At 35.9% G+C, this 19,079-nt stretch overlaps 1 protein-coding gene across 1 annotated transcript in view; it reads right to left on the bottom strand.

Moving 5' to 3' along the window:
• The window catches only part of cplane1 (ciliogenesis and planar polarity effector 1), a gene marked incomplete at its 5' end in the record, with an annotated part of 107,491 nt that overhangs the window by 66,136 nt on the left and 22,276 nt on the right, over positions 1-19,079 (bottom strand). Inside the window, 7 exon segments of the mRNA XM_079803826.1 lie at positions 15-144; positions 2,334-2,498; positions 2,662-2,879; positions 4,410-4,525; positions 8,061-8,289; positions 10,676-10,843; positions 14,699-14,848. Of these exon segments, the coding sequence (XP_079659952.1) occupies positions 15-144; positions 2,334-2,498; positions 2,662-2,879; positions 4,410-4,525; positions 8,061-8,289; positions 10,676-10,843; positions 14,699-14,848 (1,176 nt within the window).

Raw genomic sequence — 19,079 nt, 5'->3', positions numbered from 1 at the left:
TAAATGAAACGTACTTATGATTTGCGTGGTGACACTATCCATGTCTTTGCTGGGCCCTGATTGGAAGAAGCCACGATGAGTGAAGAATTTTTTCAGTCCATCAGGAATCAATTCGGCTTTGGGTTCGGACACTTTCTTCTGGATCTACCAACAGAAAACATCAAGAAGATTCTTAAAATTCTTGATTTTTAATGTAATATTGCAGTATTTATCATAAATTATTTATCGTTGCACATCATTTCTTAAATCTATGCCTCGTAATCTTTGATCAGTATAACCATAGATATTCGTAATAAAGGCCAGATGTCTCGTCCGCGCTGCTGGCCAATGGAGGTCGACGTCCGCACCTGGCGGCCATCTTGTCACAGTCAGCTCGCTCACTCGTAACATTGTGTTTTAATGATGTTCAGAGATGTAGTTATGACACAGCATATGAATAATTATTCATAATTTGTTCAAGCATCCAGAATTATAGCCACGTTAATAACGTTTGTAAGAAACCAAATAATTAGTAAATCCGTCAAAATTTCAGTGAGATAAGAGTATTTGTGTTCAGATCACTCGGCTTACATGAGAGCCACAGAGCCCGCCAGAAAGCCTGCCTGTGACAAGATGGCCGCCGGTGAAGACGTTAGAGACTCCGACCAACAAAGAATTCTGGATGCTTGAACAAATTATGAATAATTATTCATAAGTATGTAGTGTCATAACTACATCACTGACGTTTATAACAAACCCCAACAGTTTGAAAATCGGTAGAAAATTGAAAAGTACACGCATCATTAAAACACAATGTTACGAGTGAGTGAGCTGACTGTGACAAGATGGCCGCCAGGTGTGGACGTCGACCTCCATTGGCCAGCAGCGTGGACGAGACATCTAGCCTTTATTATACAGAGCACCATTTACTTCAGTCCTGAATGAATCAGCTGTTTTGAACGAATCGAGTGAATGAATGACTCAATTAGACATTTACCGCCACCTACTGGCAGCTTTAGTTTCTAATTTAGAGTATAATTTCATTTAAAAAAAAAAATCATATTTCCATATCAATAAAAACAAGCATTAAAGGTATAGTTCACCCAAAAATATTTCTTTCTGAAGCTACTTTTTGTAAGACTATTTAATGTTTTACACAATAAATCATCTTGTGGAAGTAGGTTCTCAGCCAAATTTGATGTGTGATTATTTTGCAATTAAAGGGTTAGTTCACCCAAAAATGAAAATTCTGTCATTAATTCCTCACCCTCATGTGGTTGGACACCCGTCAGACCTCCGTTCATCTTCAGACACAAATGAAGATATTTTAGTGTAAAGCTGATGCTGAGAAAGGCTTCAGATAGGCCTCCATTGGCATTCAGTACATTTACACTCACAAGACCCATAAAAGGCACTTAAAACGTCGTTACAAAGTCCATCTCACTACAGCGGCTCTACAATCATTTTACGAAGCGATGACAATAGTTTTTGTGCGCAAAAAAAAAAAAATCAAAATAACACCTTTATCCAGCTTGTTCTTGTCTTCCGTGTGTGCCTCCACGACGCATGCGTGAGAATATGAGCAGATCCGGCGTTCGGACACATGACCCAGAAGAGATTTGTTTACCAGCAGAGGAAGACGCGCGTGTCTCAGCTGTTGAATTCTACATTGATCGTGCTTTAGGTCTCGGTGTAGTTCTCAAAATGGGGTTAAAGTGAGCATTTCATGGATTCCTGAACGCCGGCGCTACGTCATATTCTCGCGCATGCGTCGTGGAGACACACACGGAAGACAAGAACAAATTGGATAAAGGTGTTATTTAGATTTTTTTTTGCGCACAAAAACTATTGTCGTCGCATCGTAAAATTATTGTAGAGCCACTGTGGTGAGATGGACTTTGTAACGACGTTTTTAGTGCCTTTTATGGGTCTTGTGAGTGTAAATGTACTGAATGGCAATGGAGGCCTATCTGAAGCCTTTCTCAGCATCAGCTTTACACTAAAATATCTTCATTTGTGTCTGAAGATGAACGGAGGTCTGACGGGTGTCCAACGACATGAGGGTGAGGAATTAATGACAGAATTTTCATTTTTGGGTGAACTAACCCTTTAATAAAAACAAACATTAAAGGTATAGTTCACCCAAAAAATATTTCTTTCTGAAGCTACTTTTTATAATGTCTATTTAATGTTTAACACAATAAGTCATCTTGTGGAAGTAGGTTCTCAGCCAAATTTGATGTGTGATTATTTTGCGATTAATTACCACTAACTTACACATAGACAGCCCTAGTCCAAACATGTAAATTGTGAGGTGGACACTGGGAAAGGTCAAAGATGAAGTCCGATCGCACCTTGTGCAGTAAGTGTCTGCAGCGCTGCAGGTTGCTGATGTACCACCTGGCGGCGGGCAGAGAGCTGTGTGCCGCCCTGAAGATCATCAGAACCTTCCGGACCAGCCCAGACACCTGACAGCGAGAATCCGTCTCCAGAACCAGCGCTGCGTCTCTCATGCAGTCCTGAGGAGATCCAAATACAGCTAAAGATGAGAAAGACAGAGACAGACGAGACAGTCGGGCGTCTGTGTGTGTGTGTGTGTGTGTGTGTGTGTGTGTGTGTGTGTGTGTGTGTGTGTGTGTGTGTGTGTGTGTGTGTGTGTGTGTGTGTGTGTGTGTGACCGACCTGTGTGTTTGGTGAAGGCTGTGGACAGTACAGAGGAGGGGCAGGCAGGTAGAACGCAGGAGGAACCAGAGCAGGAAGTGATGTCGCTCGCTCTTTGGCTGCGTTCAGCAGTCGCGTTAGAGGCTGAGAGACGACGTCCACCTCCGCCATGACGGACGCCTTCAGGATCTCCTGCACAGACACTTGAAGCAGATCCACGTCCTCAACAACCACTGTGTCTAAAGGAGAGACAAACAAACGTATTATATTATAATATATTATGTTATTATATTTCTCTTATTATTATAAGTTATAATAATACATTTAAACAATAAAAAAAATGTATCAACATTATTATTGCTATTTGGATTTATATATATATATATATATATATATATATATATATATATATATAAAAGCACATAAAATGACTAAAAAAAACAACTGAATATATAAAAATAAAAGCTTATTTAAGTTTATTTAATGGTATATAGTAACTAATACTAAAAACACTGAAATATAAATATTAAATGGATAAACTTCAAATGAAAGTGTTGACTGAAATAAGTTTGTCGTTGAAGTACTAACATTTCTATAACTGGTATAAAAATAAAACTTTATTATATATATATATATATATATTATATATCTAAATAATATGTATACTTATTCAAATAATTGTAATAATATATTTAATAATACTTATTTTCAATTATATAATTGATTTTATTTATATAATAGTTTTAGTTTTATTAACAATAATAACAATGAATATTATATTATTTTATACTATATATTACATTATATATTTGATTTATATAATAGTTTTAGTTAACAATAACAACGTTTATTTATATAAATAAATAATATAAAATATAATTATATTGTATTAAATTTTTGCCATTATATTTCTGTTATTATTAGTGATCATAATAAATTAAAACAATAATAATTAGTTTTATTCAAATAATGTATAAACATTATTATTGCTATTTGGATATATATATATATCAATTAAATATACATTTTAGTAATATTATGTGTGTGTGTGTGTGTGTGTGTGTGTGTGTGTGTGTGTGTGTGTGTGTGTGTGTGTGTGTGTGTGTGTGTGTGTGTGTGTGTGTGTGTGTGTGTGTGTGTGTGTGTGTGTGTGTGTATGTAGTATTATGTTTATATATTACGTATCTTTAAATTATTTTTGTTTCAATTTAAGTAATTTTATTAATTTAGTTGCCAAAGTAACATTTATAAATTTCAATTCAGTGTTTAATCTAATATTTATACTTATTCAAATAATTTTAATAATATATTTAATAATACTTATTTTTAAAAATATATTTGATTTATATAATAGTTTTAGTAAACAATAACATTTATTTATATAAATAAACAACATTATATTATATATTATGCAGTGTGTGAATTATACAATGATTTTCAGGAAGTTAAGCAGGTTTTTTCAGTCAGTCAGTTAAGGACACAGTCTAACATCACCAAACTTAAAATACATTACAGATCTTAAAAACAAAGCACTAAAGTTGTGATGTGAAAACTATATTAACGTGATAAACAATGACAGTACTCAGGTTTAGTGTATGAATTCTGATGCTGACGGAAAAGCCCTGAACCTGGTGAAGGTGAAAATATGCCCTTTAAATATCTTCAGATGTTTGCGAAAAAATAGGTGCGTTTCCACCGAAATTACCCGGAACTATTTGTACCAGGAACTTTTATAATTAATATTCACACCGTGTTAATCATATGTTTACCTTTGCTCCCCTCTCCTTCAGAGCCCGCCACTCGGCCGAGTAACTTCTCCAGCTGATCCTGGAACAGCACTGCAGGCTTCAGCTCGATGGGAAGGTGCAGCTCTCTCCACTGCAGGCTTGAGGACAGAAACATGAGAAATATCACTGTGGCATCTGAAGCCAGAGGATTCCAGACCTTCATCATGCTGACAACAAACCTGTGTTCATTTCGTTGACGAATAATTTTCGTCATAATTTTTGTCAACTACCTTGTTTCACTGACGAAAACGAGACGATAACTAAATAAAAACTAGTGATGGATGACAAAAACTATGGTGGAAATCAACTGTTATTTTCGTCAACAAATAAAAACAAGACGGAAATGTTAGTGAGGGACGATTAGGGAAGAGATCCAGTCAGAACTGATGTCCTGTGTAACAGATGCACACATTTGATTTAAATGCTAATCTAACCGCTGGAAAACACACGGCTCACACGAACCCAATCCAGCTCCAGAGCGGCTCAATCAATCAATAACACATTTATGCCAGGATATTGTTTATGAACTAATGCTGATGAATAATGACAATGTTTACTTTACAATGTTTATATAGTAATATGTTTAAGACGGTTGTGACAATGCATATTTTATCTCCTCATCTGAACTTGAATGAGCTCCTGCAACTGCAATAGTAAGGTGAGATTTCAAAATAAGAGTCCCGTCGTATTTCCAGCTGGTTTATAATTAAAAGACACGCATTATATATTTGTTTTTGCTTACACAATAAACTGTATTTAATTTAATTCCCATTTAATTCATAGTCAGGAGGAAAGACCAGTATTTGACACATATTCAATAAAGTATCAGGGTTATAATAGTTCACTAAAACCATTAAAAAAATTCTTTGTTACTTGAAATTAAATAAATCTTAACTGAAATAAAAAAAAAAAATAAACAAACTTATTTGAAGCTTTAGCTTAACATGATATACTAACTTAAACAGAAATACAAAGTTATAAAAACTATATAGATGTTTTTAAAAACAAACAAAAAAGTGAATTGAGCTCTTTCGTGTATTTTTAATGTCAAAAACAATATGATCAGTTCAAGTGACAGTCAGTTATGTAATGCTTAAATTCTTAATGTATTACAATTTAACTAAACTCATTAGATTTTAGGAGACTAAAACTACTGTAGATTTAGTCGACTAAAACTAAAAACAATTCAAGTGACTAAAATATGACTAAAACTAAATGGTAGTGGTGTCAACAATAATCGATGCGGCAAAGTGCCATAATCGATTATGTCACCGTTTATTTTCTGGCCTTGAGTTGGACAATAAAGTTGTGAAGTTTCAATTACTTCCGGGGTCATAACAACAACAACAATCAAGATGGCTGAGGCGGAGGGAGATGACTGCAATAGACGGGTAATTAAAAACGGCAGTATGCCTGTATGCAAATACAGACGAATATTGTCCATTATGTCACATTTTCCGGTCTTCTCCTCCGAACCCCGTCTGTGTCGTGCTTTGATTTATGATGGGCAGCATATGCTGCAAATGCGACCGTGTTCCTCTCTGTCTCATACACACATGCATATAACTCGTTGTATATAAGTAGTTCACATGATAAATGTAACATTAAAGTGAATATATGCTTCTAGTTTTAATCATTTGAACAGGCTTTTGAAGTTTGGGCAAAAACTTCTGGCAGTGTTGTGTTTATTTTATTTTTTTACTGCTGGAAAAAGTTGGCTGTTATTATTGCTTTATTTAATTTCAAATGGTTCTAAAGCAGAGAGAAGAGAAACATTTCTCATTCAAAGCAGGTTTGAAGGTTTGAAAATGCCATATCCAATACCCTGTACCATAAAATTTTATTTTATTTAATGACATTTATGTCAAAGATACAGGAGAGTGATAATACACACATAGCAGCCAATAAAATCTGTTGTTCAATATCTGACTGCTTGTATTGCCTCATGACTGATTTGCCTTGTTGTGAGCAGTAGAATTTTGATGCATCGCAATGCATCGTAGAATTGAATTGAATCTAATCGTTACCTGGTGAATCGTAATCAGGGTTCACACTCTTTCATGAACACCAGATTCAAGGACTTTCAAGGACTTTTTAAAGCACCTTTTAATTTAAATCAAGCACAATAAATACGATAAAGGTGAGTGTGTTACTGCCAATATATCAAATACCTACTGTATTTGAGTACTAAATGCACATGTGATGTTATTGAGTGCTGCTGGTGATTTTGTTGAGATGATGTTAAAGAGTTAAATGTCTTCTTTCGGTTATTTGTGTGTATATGTATTTTATTTTTCTGCCGTCTTGGCCAGGACTCCCTTGAAAAAGAGATTTTGAATCTCAATGGGATTATTTCCTGGTAAAATAAAGGATAAATAAAAAATAAAAATAAAAATAAAAGTACCTGTGTCTATCGTTAATGCAGTAACGCTAAGGCATATACTGACAACTAAATACAATTTCCAATGAGGAAAAATGTCAAATTTTACAAAATCCAATGAGGAAAGAGGCTGGTGTACAAGAGCGAGCGAGTTTTAACGAGATGTGCAGTTTGCAGCGCTCTTATTCCTGCTTTTAACATTTATTTCACACTAGTTTTAGTTTTCTTTTTTATAAATCATTCATAATTAAAACATCAAAATATAGAGATAATATTGTATACATGAATTTTCCAATTAAATGAAAAGATATGGACAAGTTAATTGTTAGGCATTAAAAATATGCCAAATTATTGTTTTAATCACCTGTACATGTACCTTTTTAAAAACCAATTTGAAGGCTTTTAAGACCTGCACATATTTTATATTTAACAGATATAATTGCTGCCGTAATAACGGCCCATTTCATACGTTCACGTGCTTTTCTTCTTTTTATTTTTTGAGCGGTGATGAAATATTGCTCTTGTAAACACTTGCCAGCATTTCAGTAATGAAAGTCTAGATCTTTAAAATGCATCCAAATTACAGCAAAGCGCAACCGCACGGTGGCCTGCAGGGGTCAAAAAGGATATAAACAGTGAATTTTGAAGTGATCTCATTTTGAAAACTCAGATGTGGATTCGGACGGCAATTAAATTTCCACACGTCCTTGGTGTTTGTCTATAAACACGAGGTAAATCGGCCGGGGATTTTTATGCGGGTGGTGGGAGAAAAACACTGACATTCTGGATTCAGGCGGCAATAAAATCACAGACTAGCCCCTGTCATTAATGAATTAACCTTACGACCCCACAAGAAACAACTACCGTCCGAATAGGGCTTTTGACAGTAGATGGCGCTTATGGAACAGCAGAAATACATTGAATAGCTTCCTCCCGAAATGCAGTTATGTTCTGGCTTTGGCAGCGCATGAAAGCCAATGTTTGTAATAGCTACTCTAACAAAATATAGTTCACACTTAATTCAAGCACTTTCAAGGACCCATGTTTGTTTTCAAGTACTTTCCAGGCCTTGAAACCATGTGTCTGAAATTCAAGAACTTTCAAGTACTTTCAAGAAGCGTGGGAACCCTGCGTAATCGAATCGAATTGTGAGGGCAGTGCCAATGCACACCCCTACTAAATGGCATTTTAGTCAAAAGACCATGACTAAAACTAAATAAAAATATGCTGTCAAAATTAACACTGCAACAAACCTGCTCAAGTCCACATGGCCCCTGCAGTAGTTGGTGTACGCCAGGCCGAGGGTGGCGGCCATCTTCCAGTCGCCCAGCCGCTCTGCCATCCACACAGCCTCAGGGAGCAGGCCGCCCAGTAGGAGGAGCTCTAGAGCGTAATCCACCGTCCAAACCTCGGACAAATGCTCACCGCGAACCGCTCCTGCGACCCGGGCCTGGGCCAGCTCCACCACACGCACACCTGCATCTGACACAGTTACACTCTGCTAGTCAAACACTCATTCACTTGCCATACGACCGGAAAACTAGCATGTCATTTTGGATTATAAAATATTATGTGAAAGTACGTAGTATCTCTTACATATGCATACTACATTATTGTCACCAGTGTTATTTCAGCATTATTTATTAGTGATGCACCGATCATGATTTTACATGGCCGATTCCGATACCTTTTTTTTTTTCAATAAAACTGGCCGATTCCAATACCGATTTCCGATTTTTTTTTTTTTACACAATAATAGAACGAAAGTATACATGAACAAGATGTTTATTTGGTATTTAACAGGCTAAATTGGCTTTTGGCTAATGAAAACAAGTCCGCAATCTGAAATTAACGGGAAATTGAATTGGAAATTAAAAGGCTGAAAGGTGAAATTAAAGGCAATAACTGCATATTCTGCAATCCAAACAAAGATGTTACTTAAATTAGCATTTGTTTTTAAATTCAGTGTAAAGAAAAAAAAGTCTTTACCAGTGAAATTAAATAAAACCAAAGTATATAATTGTTCCAAAATGTTAAATCAAATAATGTTTAGTGCAACGAAAAAAACTAAGATGCTACAGCAGGTGCTTTTTAAATCAAATTAAATCAATGTAATTTTAAGGTAAAATAAAGATGATCATCCTATAGGCTACAGAACTGATAGTATTTCATTTCTAAAGTGCAGCATGTTCTTCTTTAGGCTACAAAAATAAGTATTTCGGCTTTGTCACAAGTTAGTCTGTTTCGTTCTCATCCGATCCAACACTTGAGAAGCTGAGCTGAACAAACGCTCACTATCTACACTTGTGCAGGGTGGAGAGATAAGCTCGTGCAACTTCAGCTCGTGCAACTTCAGCTCGCGCAACTTCAGCTCGCGCAACTTCAGCTCGCGCAACTTCAGCTCGCGCAGGAAAGCGGCTCTTCATTCCCTTTAGCACATCTCATCTTTTCCCTCAGTTCTCCAGTTTCCGTTTGTAACACACAAGTGACATGTTCGTGTTCGCGAATGATTGTAATATAGGCGTATGTGCACGCAGGCGCACTTAAGATGAAAACTGAAAATATAAAAAGTTTAAATTTTTTTTAAGTTGATATAATATATAAATTATATTTAAAAAAACTAATATTATTATTAAATGAAAAACTATAAATGAAATGTTGAAGTACTAAAATGATTAAAACTGAAATAAAAATGAATGAAAGCTTAATTAAATTAAAATAAATAATTAAAAATGACAAACGTGCATAACAAAATTACTTAAACTTAAACTAAAATAAAAAAATTTAAGCAAGTTCAAAATATTAATAAATACTAGGGGTGTAACGATACATTCATGTCACGATACTCAATGAGACTCAACTCATGATACGATTTGTATCGCAATATTTTAAGCCAAAATAAACAGTTTTTTTTATTTATTATTAAATATTAGTAGTAGTATTATTGTAGTATTATCAGGACCCACAAATATTCCCCCACAGCATCATTATACATTATATTCAATATTTTATATAGTCGTTTAATGTAGTAATGTCACTGAAACTCCATAAACTTACAACGATACATATCGCTGCATTTTTATATCGCGATATATATCGTTACACCCCTAATAAATACTATAAATAATAGGGATGCACCGGTTGACCGGCCAAAAACCGGAACCTTTATTTATATATATATATATATATATATAATATATATAATAAAGTTTTATTTTTATACCAGTTATTGAAATGTTAGTACTTCAACGACAAACTTATTTCAGTCAACACTTTCATTTGAAGTTTATCCATTTAATATTTATATTTCAGTGTTTTTAGTATTAGTTACTATATACCATTAAATAAACTTAAATAAGCTTTTATTTTTATATATTCAGTTGTTTTTTTTAGTCATTTTATGTGCTTTTGTCATTGTTCTTAGTCTTTTTTAGTATTTCTATTTAGCTTTAATTATTTTTATTTCAGTTGTTGTTTTAGTAATATTAGTACTTAAACTTATTTTAGTAAGTTGCCTATTTTTTTCATCAATTTTATTTTATTTTATTTTATTTCAGCATCATTTCAATTAACAATTAAGTTAACAATAAAAACACTGGCTGTCACATGACCTCATTATGTCACTGCAAGTCCAATCATCATCTAAAAAATTGAACCAAATTTTGTATAAACATTTTTTTTGAAAGCCTGATCAAGTCAAATCAAGAAATAAACAGTTTCAGGTTGAACCGTCACATTAGACACTCAAGTGCAACGCATTGCATTGTGGGATACAGTGTCATGCAGTGTGCTCTGGTTGTATACAAAAAATTAGCTTTCTGAGCGCATAAATAGCACATATTGGTATTTTGGTGTCCCCTGAACTCACTGTGTGTTAAGTGAAGAGGTGGCAGCACGTCCACATTGTGTGGCGGGAGGATGCAGAGCGGGCGGTTGGTGAAGTACGCTGCCATAAACCTGCCCAGAGACTGAACCACAGCACAGGCCGCTTCCCGTCCCACCGGCCCCGAGAGCCAGCACTCAAACACGGCCTCATCTGCAGGGGGCAAATCTGGTTCTTGAGCAGCAAATCAGCATATTAGAATGAGCGATGCAGAAGTACACTGCAAAAAAAGCTTTTCTTACGTAATATATTTGTCTTGTTTTCAGTCCAAATATCTAAAAAATCTTACATTAAAGGGTTAGTTCACCCAAAAATGAAAATTCTGTCATTAATTACTGACCCTCATGTTGTTCGACACCCGTCAGACCTCCGTTCATCTTCAGACACAAATGAAGATATTTTAGTGTAAATCTGATGCTCTGAAAGGCCTCCATTGGCTCAATGCACTTTACACTCTCAAGACCCTTAAAAGACACTAAAGACTAAAGTTACAAAGTCCATCTCACTACAGTGGTTCTACAATAACTTTATGGAGTGACGAGAATAGTTTTTGTGCGCAAAAAACCCTAAATAACGACTTATATAGTGATGACGATTTCAAAACACGGCCTCATGAAGCTTCGAAGCGTTATGAATCAGTGAGTCGATTCAGCAGTTTGAATCGCCAAATTTCAGCAGTTTGACACGCGATCCGAATCATGATTCGACTCACTGATTCATAACGCTTCGAAGCTTCATGATGCCGTGTTTTGAAATCGTCATCACTATATAAGTCATTGAGATGGACTTTGTAACGACGTCTTTAGTACCTTTTAAGGGTCTTGAGAGTGAACCGTGCATTGAGCCAATAGTTTATTTGTTTATTAATAGTTTATATTTAGGAGGCCTTTCAGAGCCATCAGATTTCAACTAAAATATCTTCATGTGTGTCTGAAGATGAACGGAGGTCTGACGGGTGTCCAACGACATGAGGGTCAGTCATTAATGACAGAATTTTCATTTTTGGGTGAACTAACCCTTTAAGAAGCATTTACTAGACAAGCAAAAGTTTTTGTCTTGTTTTAGGGGAAAATTAACTCAAAATTAAGGGGGTTTTTGCTTAAAATAAGCAAAATAATCTGCCAATGGGGGAAGCAAAATAATCTTGTTTTCTGTTTGAATTAAGCAGTGTTGGGGAAGCTACTCTGAAACAGTAGTTTGACAAGCTACTTATACATGAAAGTAGTTAAACTACAGTCAAGCTACCCTTCTGAAAAAGTAGTTAGATACACTACAAGTTACTACCAAAATGTGGCTAGCTACATCAGAATTTTTTTTTTTTTTTTTTACAATTAAATTGCATATTTACAAATAACTGAATAATCGTTAAAGAAGAATGTTTAAAGTTAAATGTTTGGGGTTTAAAACAAAATGCAATACAATTATGATAAGAGTAAAGTTTTATTTTGTAAACTATCCAAATATACAATACTCAAATGTAGTCTATATCTCAAACTGACTGTCAAAGTGCAAAATCGCTACAAATGTCCCATCAATGCAAGAACAAAATATAAGCAACTTTGATACACAGGAGTAGACAAAAATGCATGCATATGTATATGTATATATATGAGCAGGATAATGGATTTAAAAAGGCTATTATTCACCTGTATGTGCTTGAAGTCTTCGACGCAGACAGCGTTTTAATCTTTTGTTTGTACAAATCAAGTGTAAGCTTTACTAGTCGATTCGTGTGAAGTTATCAAAACACTCCTGTACGTCCTTTACATAATCATCAGACGATCTCTTCTCTGTGAACCGTAAAGCGCAAGATGCGCGATGAAACAATAGATGGCGGTAACGCGTGATTTTAGTATGTGATCAGAAGAAAACACTGAGCTGATTCAATGCATCGCAGGCTCCTCAAAACACAAAACGAAATGTAGCTTTTGGTCGCGCTACACCGCTACTCGCTGGAAAAAGTAGTTAGCTACTGGAAAAGCTACATTGTTTTAAAAGCAACTGAGCTACTGACAAGCTACTGAAAAATGTAGTTAAAGGAACACTCCACTTTTTTTGAAAATAGGCTCATTTTACAAGTCCCCTAGAGTTAAATAGTTCAGTTTTACCGTTTTTTAATACATTCAGCCGATCTTTGTATCTGGCGGTAGCACTTTTAGCATAGCTTAGCATACATCATTGATTCTAATCAGACCATTAGCATCTCATTTAAAAAAATTACCAAAGACACTTTCAATATTTTTCCTATTTAAAACTTGACTCTTCTACAGTTACATCGTGTGCTAAGACCAACTGAAAATGAAAAGTTGTGATTTTCTACACCTATATGGCTAGGAACTACTTTCTCATTCCTGCGTAATAGTCGCGGATCTTCGCGGCCGTACCATGGCAATGATATTACGCAGCGTCTGAAAGTAGCCCAGCTAGGTAACTTTCAATGTGACCGGCACTAAGTTCGTGTAATTGCAGAGAGAGTTTCAGGCTTGCAGCCGACAAATTGTGTTGTGGATTTAGCTGTGTGATTAGCCCTGGTTCTGTGTGTTGTAAAGGGCTGTGATAGTAAGTCGAAGGTGTAACTACCACCATGTTTCACAGAATACCAACAAATCATTGCGCCGCTGCAGCCATGGTACGGCCGCGAAGATCCGCGACTATTACGCAGGAATGAGAAAGTAGTTCCTAGCCATATAGGTGTAGAAAATCACAACTTTTCATTTTCAGTTGGTCTTAGCACACGATGAAACTGTAGAAGAGTCAAGCTTTAAATAGGAAAAATATTGAAAGTGTCTTTGGTCATTTTTTGAATGAGATGCTAATGGACTGACCAGAATCAATGATGTATGCTAAGCTATGCTAAAAGTGCTACCGCCAGATACAAAGATTGGCAGAATGGATTCAAAAACGGTAAAACTCAACTATTTAAAGGGTTAGTTCACCCAAAAATGAAAATTCTGTCATTAATTACTTACCCTCATGTCGTTTGACACCCGTAAGACTTCATTTTCAGACACAAATGAAGATATTTTAGTGTAAATCTGATGGCTCTGAAAGGCCTCCATTGGCTCAATGCACGGTTCACTCTCAAGACCCTTAAAAGACACTAAAGACGTCGATACAAAGTCCATCTCACTACAGTGGTTCTACAATAACTTTATAAAGCGACGAGAATAGTTTTTGTGCGCAAAAAAAACCGAAATAACGACTTATATAGTGATGACGATTTCAAAACAGGGAATCATGAAGCTTCGAAGCGTTATGAATCAGTGAGTCGATTCAGCGATTCAGAGCGTTATGAATCAGTGAGTCGATTCAGCAGTTTGGATCGCCAAATTTCAGCAGTTTGTCGGTTTGACACGCGATCCGAATCATGATTCGACTCACTGATTCATAACGCTTCGAAGCTTCATGAGGCCGTGTTTTGAAATCGTCATCACTATATAAGTCGTTATTTAGGGGTTTTTTGCGCACAAAAACTATTCTCGTCGCTTTATAAAGTTATTGTAGAACCACTGTAGTGAGATGGACTTCGTAACGACATCTTTAGTGTCTTTTAAGAGTCTTGAGAGTGAACCGTGCATTGAGCCAATGGAGGCCTTTCAGAGCATCAGATTTACACTAAAATATCTTCATTTGTGTCTGAAAATGAAGTCTTACGGGTGTCAAACGACATGAGGGTAAGTAATTAATGACAGAATTTTCATTTTTGTGTGAACTAACCCTTTAACTCTAGGGGACTTGTAAAATGAGAATATTTTCAAAAAAAAGTGGAGTGTTCCTTTAAGTTAGTAGCTTAGCTACTTGTAGTTAACTACTCCCCAACACTGGAATTAAGATTATTTTGCTTACCCCATTGGCAGATTATTTTGCGTTATTTTCCCCCAAAACAAGACAAAAACTTTTGCTTGTCTAGTAAATGCTTCTTAATGGAAGATTTTTTTGATATTTGGACTGAAAACAAGACAAAAATACTAAGTAAGAAAAGCATTTTTTGCAGTGTAAGAAGCTCACCAGCCCCTCCTGGCGTGTCCTCTTCCTTCAGAAGCTGATGTGCCAGACGGTCACAGAGACCTTGAGCCTCTCGCAGTCGATACAGAAACAGCTGCGAGTACAGAAGAGCCAGGCAGTAGCGGATCTCCAGGTAACACGTCATTGGCCCTGCTGTGGGATGCAGGACGGATGTGGTGAGTGACATGCAGAGGTGGACGGGAACTAATGCTGCCTTCATGTGCTATCGGAAATTTCCTAATTCCCACTTTAGAAGTCGTGATTACGAGCTTGTTGCATTCAAGTGCTTTGTTGTCGGAGTGAAAAGGAATCATGGTGGTGTGGAACCGGGTTATTATTAGTGTTAGACCGATATATCGGGCCGATATTTGCGATTTTTACGTGTATTGGCCGATACAAAGCTGCTGCGTTCGCCGATATTTTTTTCCCTGCATTATTTCCAGACAGGCGTCCACAGGGCAGCTCTCACCGTCTTCAAACTCTCTCGCTCTCCCTCGCGCATATTAATCAAAATCAATTGAGAATTGACACGATGGTAAAAGGTGGAAAGACTGAAGTTTCACGTGGAGCATTGGGAGATTTTTCCCTGAATTGCCGCTGGTGTTGCTCTACAAGAGATTCAGTGAAGTGCACCTACACTCTAAACAATGCTGGGTTAAAAATAACCCAAGTTGGGTTGAAAATGGACTAAACCATCAATTGGGTTGTTTTAAGCAAACATTTAACCCAACCGCTGGGTCAAAACAACCATTTGCTGGGTTAGTCCATATTCACCCCAACTTGGGTTATTTTTAACCCAGCATTTTTTAGAGTGTAACATTAAATGACTAGGTTGTAAATAGTTGTAAAATGAAGTATAGTACAGTCAGTGTGCACTTTATTATGCTGCTCGCTTGTTGATACTGTGCAATAGTGTAATTATTTTATTTATGCTTAAATATTTATTTTCAGAATTTATTTTCACCACTGAACTCTTTTTTTTCTTGTTCTACCTCACCTGTTTTTACTATTTGTTAAATATAGTTTTTTTAGTTCAATAAATGTTCCTTTTTTAAATTGTACATTTTAAATTGTTATCATCGTGATCATTGTGTCATTTTTATGTTGTAAATTGAGGGAGCAAAAGCAGTATCTGCTCCAAATATTGGCTCAAGAAAATCGGCAGCCCGTATCGCTCATCGGCTAAAGCTGATGAAAAAAAAAACGGTATCGGCATCGGCACTAAAAAATCCATATCAGTCGATCCCTAGTTATTATTGCCAATTTATTGGTAAAATCGTATTAAAACCAACATCATATGTAGTCTCCCATGCACCGACAACCATATAAACATTCCAGATAGTTTCCGCTTTCTGCCTATTCTGTAATTTCAGTCAAATGCAGACCAAACATACAATACGCTTCATATGATTACTCGTCTCTTATATGTAAATATGTACTACATTAAATGTCAAGACAAGACGACCTAGCTGTTTTGGGAAAAAAAAAAAAAATGAAACCACACCTGCCACCGCAGTAGTTCTCCCCGCCACCATGTTTAAAGTTTATGGCACGCCCATCTCGGGAATTGGGGTATCAAAATTATTTCCGAACTTCCCAGTGGTAAACATAACATCAGAGGGCGTTCATGTGCAATTTTTACCTAGGAAACTCGTATTTACGATAATTCCGATAGCACGTGAAGGCAGCATTAGTAGGGGAGCGCGGGGCAAAACCTAACGCGGGGTTAGTTGTAACACGCACGTTTTAACCCTTTCCACACATTCCAGAATGACGAAACTTAATGTATTTACTATTTGCCATATCAACATTATTTAGAGAAAAAATAGCGCCAACATTTAAAAATCTCTGGATGATATCACTGAACATCTATTTAACCATAGCAAAAGTAAATTTCTAACTTAAGTTTATTTTTCATCTCTGTTTTTTGTGTTTATTTAAAATAAGACAAATCCGATATTATTGTAATCTTATATCTGTTATTTAACAGTTGAGATGTTCTTTAATGCTGATCTAACAGCAGAAGACACGAGCTGCGGTTTAATTCTCTAATGAGCAGGTGGGTGTGTGTTAACACTGCGTTACAATGAGCTCCTATTAGAAATATGCCATTATATTCTATACTTTTATGAATTCTTTTGAGAAACCATGAGAAAAGGGTGAAAAATGACAGAGTTAATGTTCAGAAATTATTAGTTATTATTATGTTTTGAACTATGCTGTATTTAGCGATGTGTTTGTAGTCAAACTCAAAAATGCTTATATTTTTAATGATTAAAAAATGCCATTATTTTATTTTAAAACGTTAATAATTGTATTTTGTTGACAAAATATTTTAGTTTGTCTTGTATATTTTTTTTATTACATCAGGGGACATTTTAAGCTGTTATTTGGTCATGTTACACTGTGCCCCCCACCTATGGGGCATGTTGTCACATTTCACTTCCATTCTTTCGGGGTAAATCAAGAAAAAAGCATACACTGTATTAATTAAACAAAACCACATTATTGTACGAGACATGTGTGCAATTAATGTGGGAAAAAATAAATACTCTGAACCCCAAGTGGATTTACAAAACTGAGAAAGTCAAAAAGCATTAGGTTGTGCCCCGCTCTCCCCTACTATTACTTGAGTACTGTACTTAAGTACACTTTACTTGTATCTGTACTTTACTTTTTCGGGAAACTTTGACTTTAATTTCACTACATTTGAAAGACAAATATTGTACTTTTTACTCCACTACATTTCTATCAAGGTCCTCAAAGTCGAAAGTCATTTCTGAAGCAGCTTTGAAATTCAGTGGATGATTTTATTCTTCTTTAACCCTCAGAGCCCGACGGCATCGCCCACGACGTCACACGGCACCTCCGATAAATATCTATATTATTTCATGAAACTTTTATCGATTTTCTTACCGTTTTTTCCAGCAGAAAGCTAACGAGCTAGCCATCACGGGGGTGTCTTTGGTGTCTTTGTAGCCTTTACAGAAGGTTTTCTATCCAGCCTGGAACATGTGCATCTTTTTGGAGTCGTCCAGCAATAAATCAAAACGCTTACATCCAAGATATATCCACTTGATGTCCATAATTTATAAATTTTCCGTCATTTTTGCCGCTAGCGCGATGCTAGCTGCCATTTTGGATGAGGGTTTGACCAATGACAGGCTGATCCGTCATCCACGTTGGTGTGCGTCATTACGCATGAACCACAGCTCTGTTATTGTTGATAGAGAGACGCACGGCTAGTGTTGAGGAGAGAGAGAGAGAGACGCGCTGCAGTTTTTAGTAGTTTTGTGGAGAAAGTTTGAGGAAAAAGTTTGAGGAGAAAGTTTGAGGAGAAGTTCCTGATAGGAACTGTTTTGAGGCTTGGCACCAGTAAATATCCAAAATCCAAAGAGGCCAAAAGCGCCTGGACTTTTTTTGGAAAAATTTAAATAGTTTTGGTTCTGTATAAGTTATCATGTTTATTCCTGAGTTCCAGGACTCCAAAGACTTGAACAAACTGTTTTCCAGAGGAAATATGCTTAGCTTTTATTTATTTGTGTGTGTTTTCAATAAATATTTGAGTGATTCAATTTCCGTTTTATGTTTTCATTTGTCTTTATGGTCCCATTACTTATTTTACATTCAGGTGACATCAATGCAACACAAATATACTGACAGTGCAACTTGTCTTGAAAAAAAAGAGGTGTGTCAATTGTCTGTGCACAACAGGGTTGATGTTTTACAAGCTTTTTTAGTAAATAACACCAGGCGGAAAATTAATTGTAAAAATACCCTTAGGTCTTAAAGGGTTAAAAGGTTTTGTTGTTGTTGTTTTTGCAGACAGCCTATCAGTAATAGACCCTTTTAACGGACTGTGATGACGCGTTTTAACGGTCATCAATATCGTAAATCGTGCAACGTTTTTTGTATTTTCATTTTTGTTTTATATATATGTACATTTATAACACTAATGCTTTGTATTTTATTACTTTTGCATCAAATTACAATAAAAAAGTTACCGCTGCTGTGAGGGTGTTTAGTAATACCGTCTATGGGAGTGATGGTAAAAAAAAATTAACATATTTCTTTATTACTCTATTACTCTATTTTTTCCCTCTTTTTGAAGGTTGTGAAATCACTACTGTGGCGTTTTTCCTTTGCTATGTGAGCAAATAGGCACACAAAAAAAATATTTAATGTATTCTCTCATTCACAGCAATAATATTTAACCCAACTATGACGACTTCTGCTCTGAGAAACCTGGAAATGTGAATCACTCTTGCATAGCGTCATGTGAAGTCTCCCAACATTTTTTGAACACTGATCAGTTTATAGCAAAATGGAAGAAGACGGTTCCTCTGCGCAGTGTGTGCACTCATGGCCATATTTAAAAAGTGTG

This window comes from Gobio gobio (assembly GCF_949357685.1).
Source record: "Gobio gobio genome assembly, chromosome: 22".
Classification (NCBI taxonomy): Eukaryota; Metazoa; Chordata; class Actinopteri; order Cypriniformes; family Gobionidae; genus Gobio; species Gobio gobio.
Note: the sequence above shows the minus strand (reverse complement) of the source record. Positions and strands in the feature narration are given on the sequence as shown.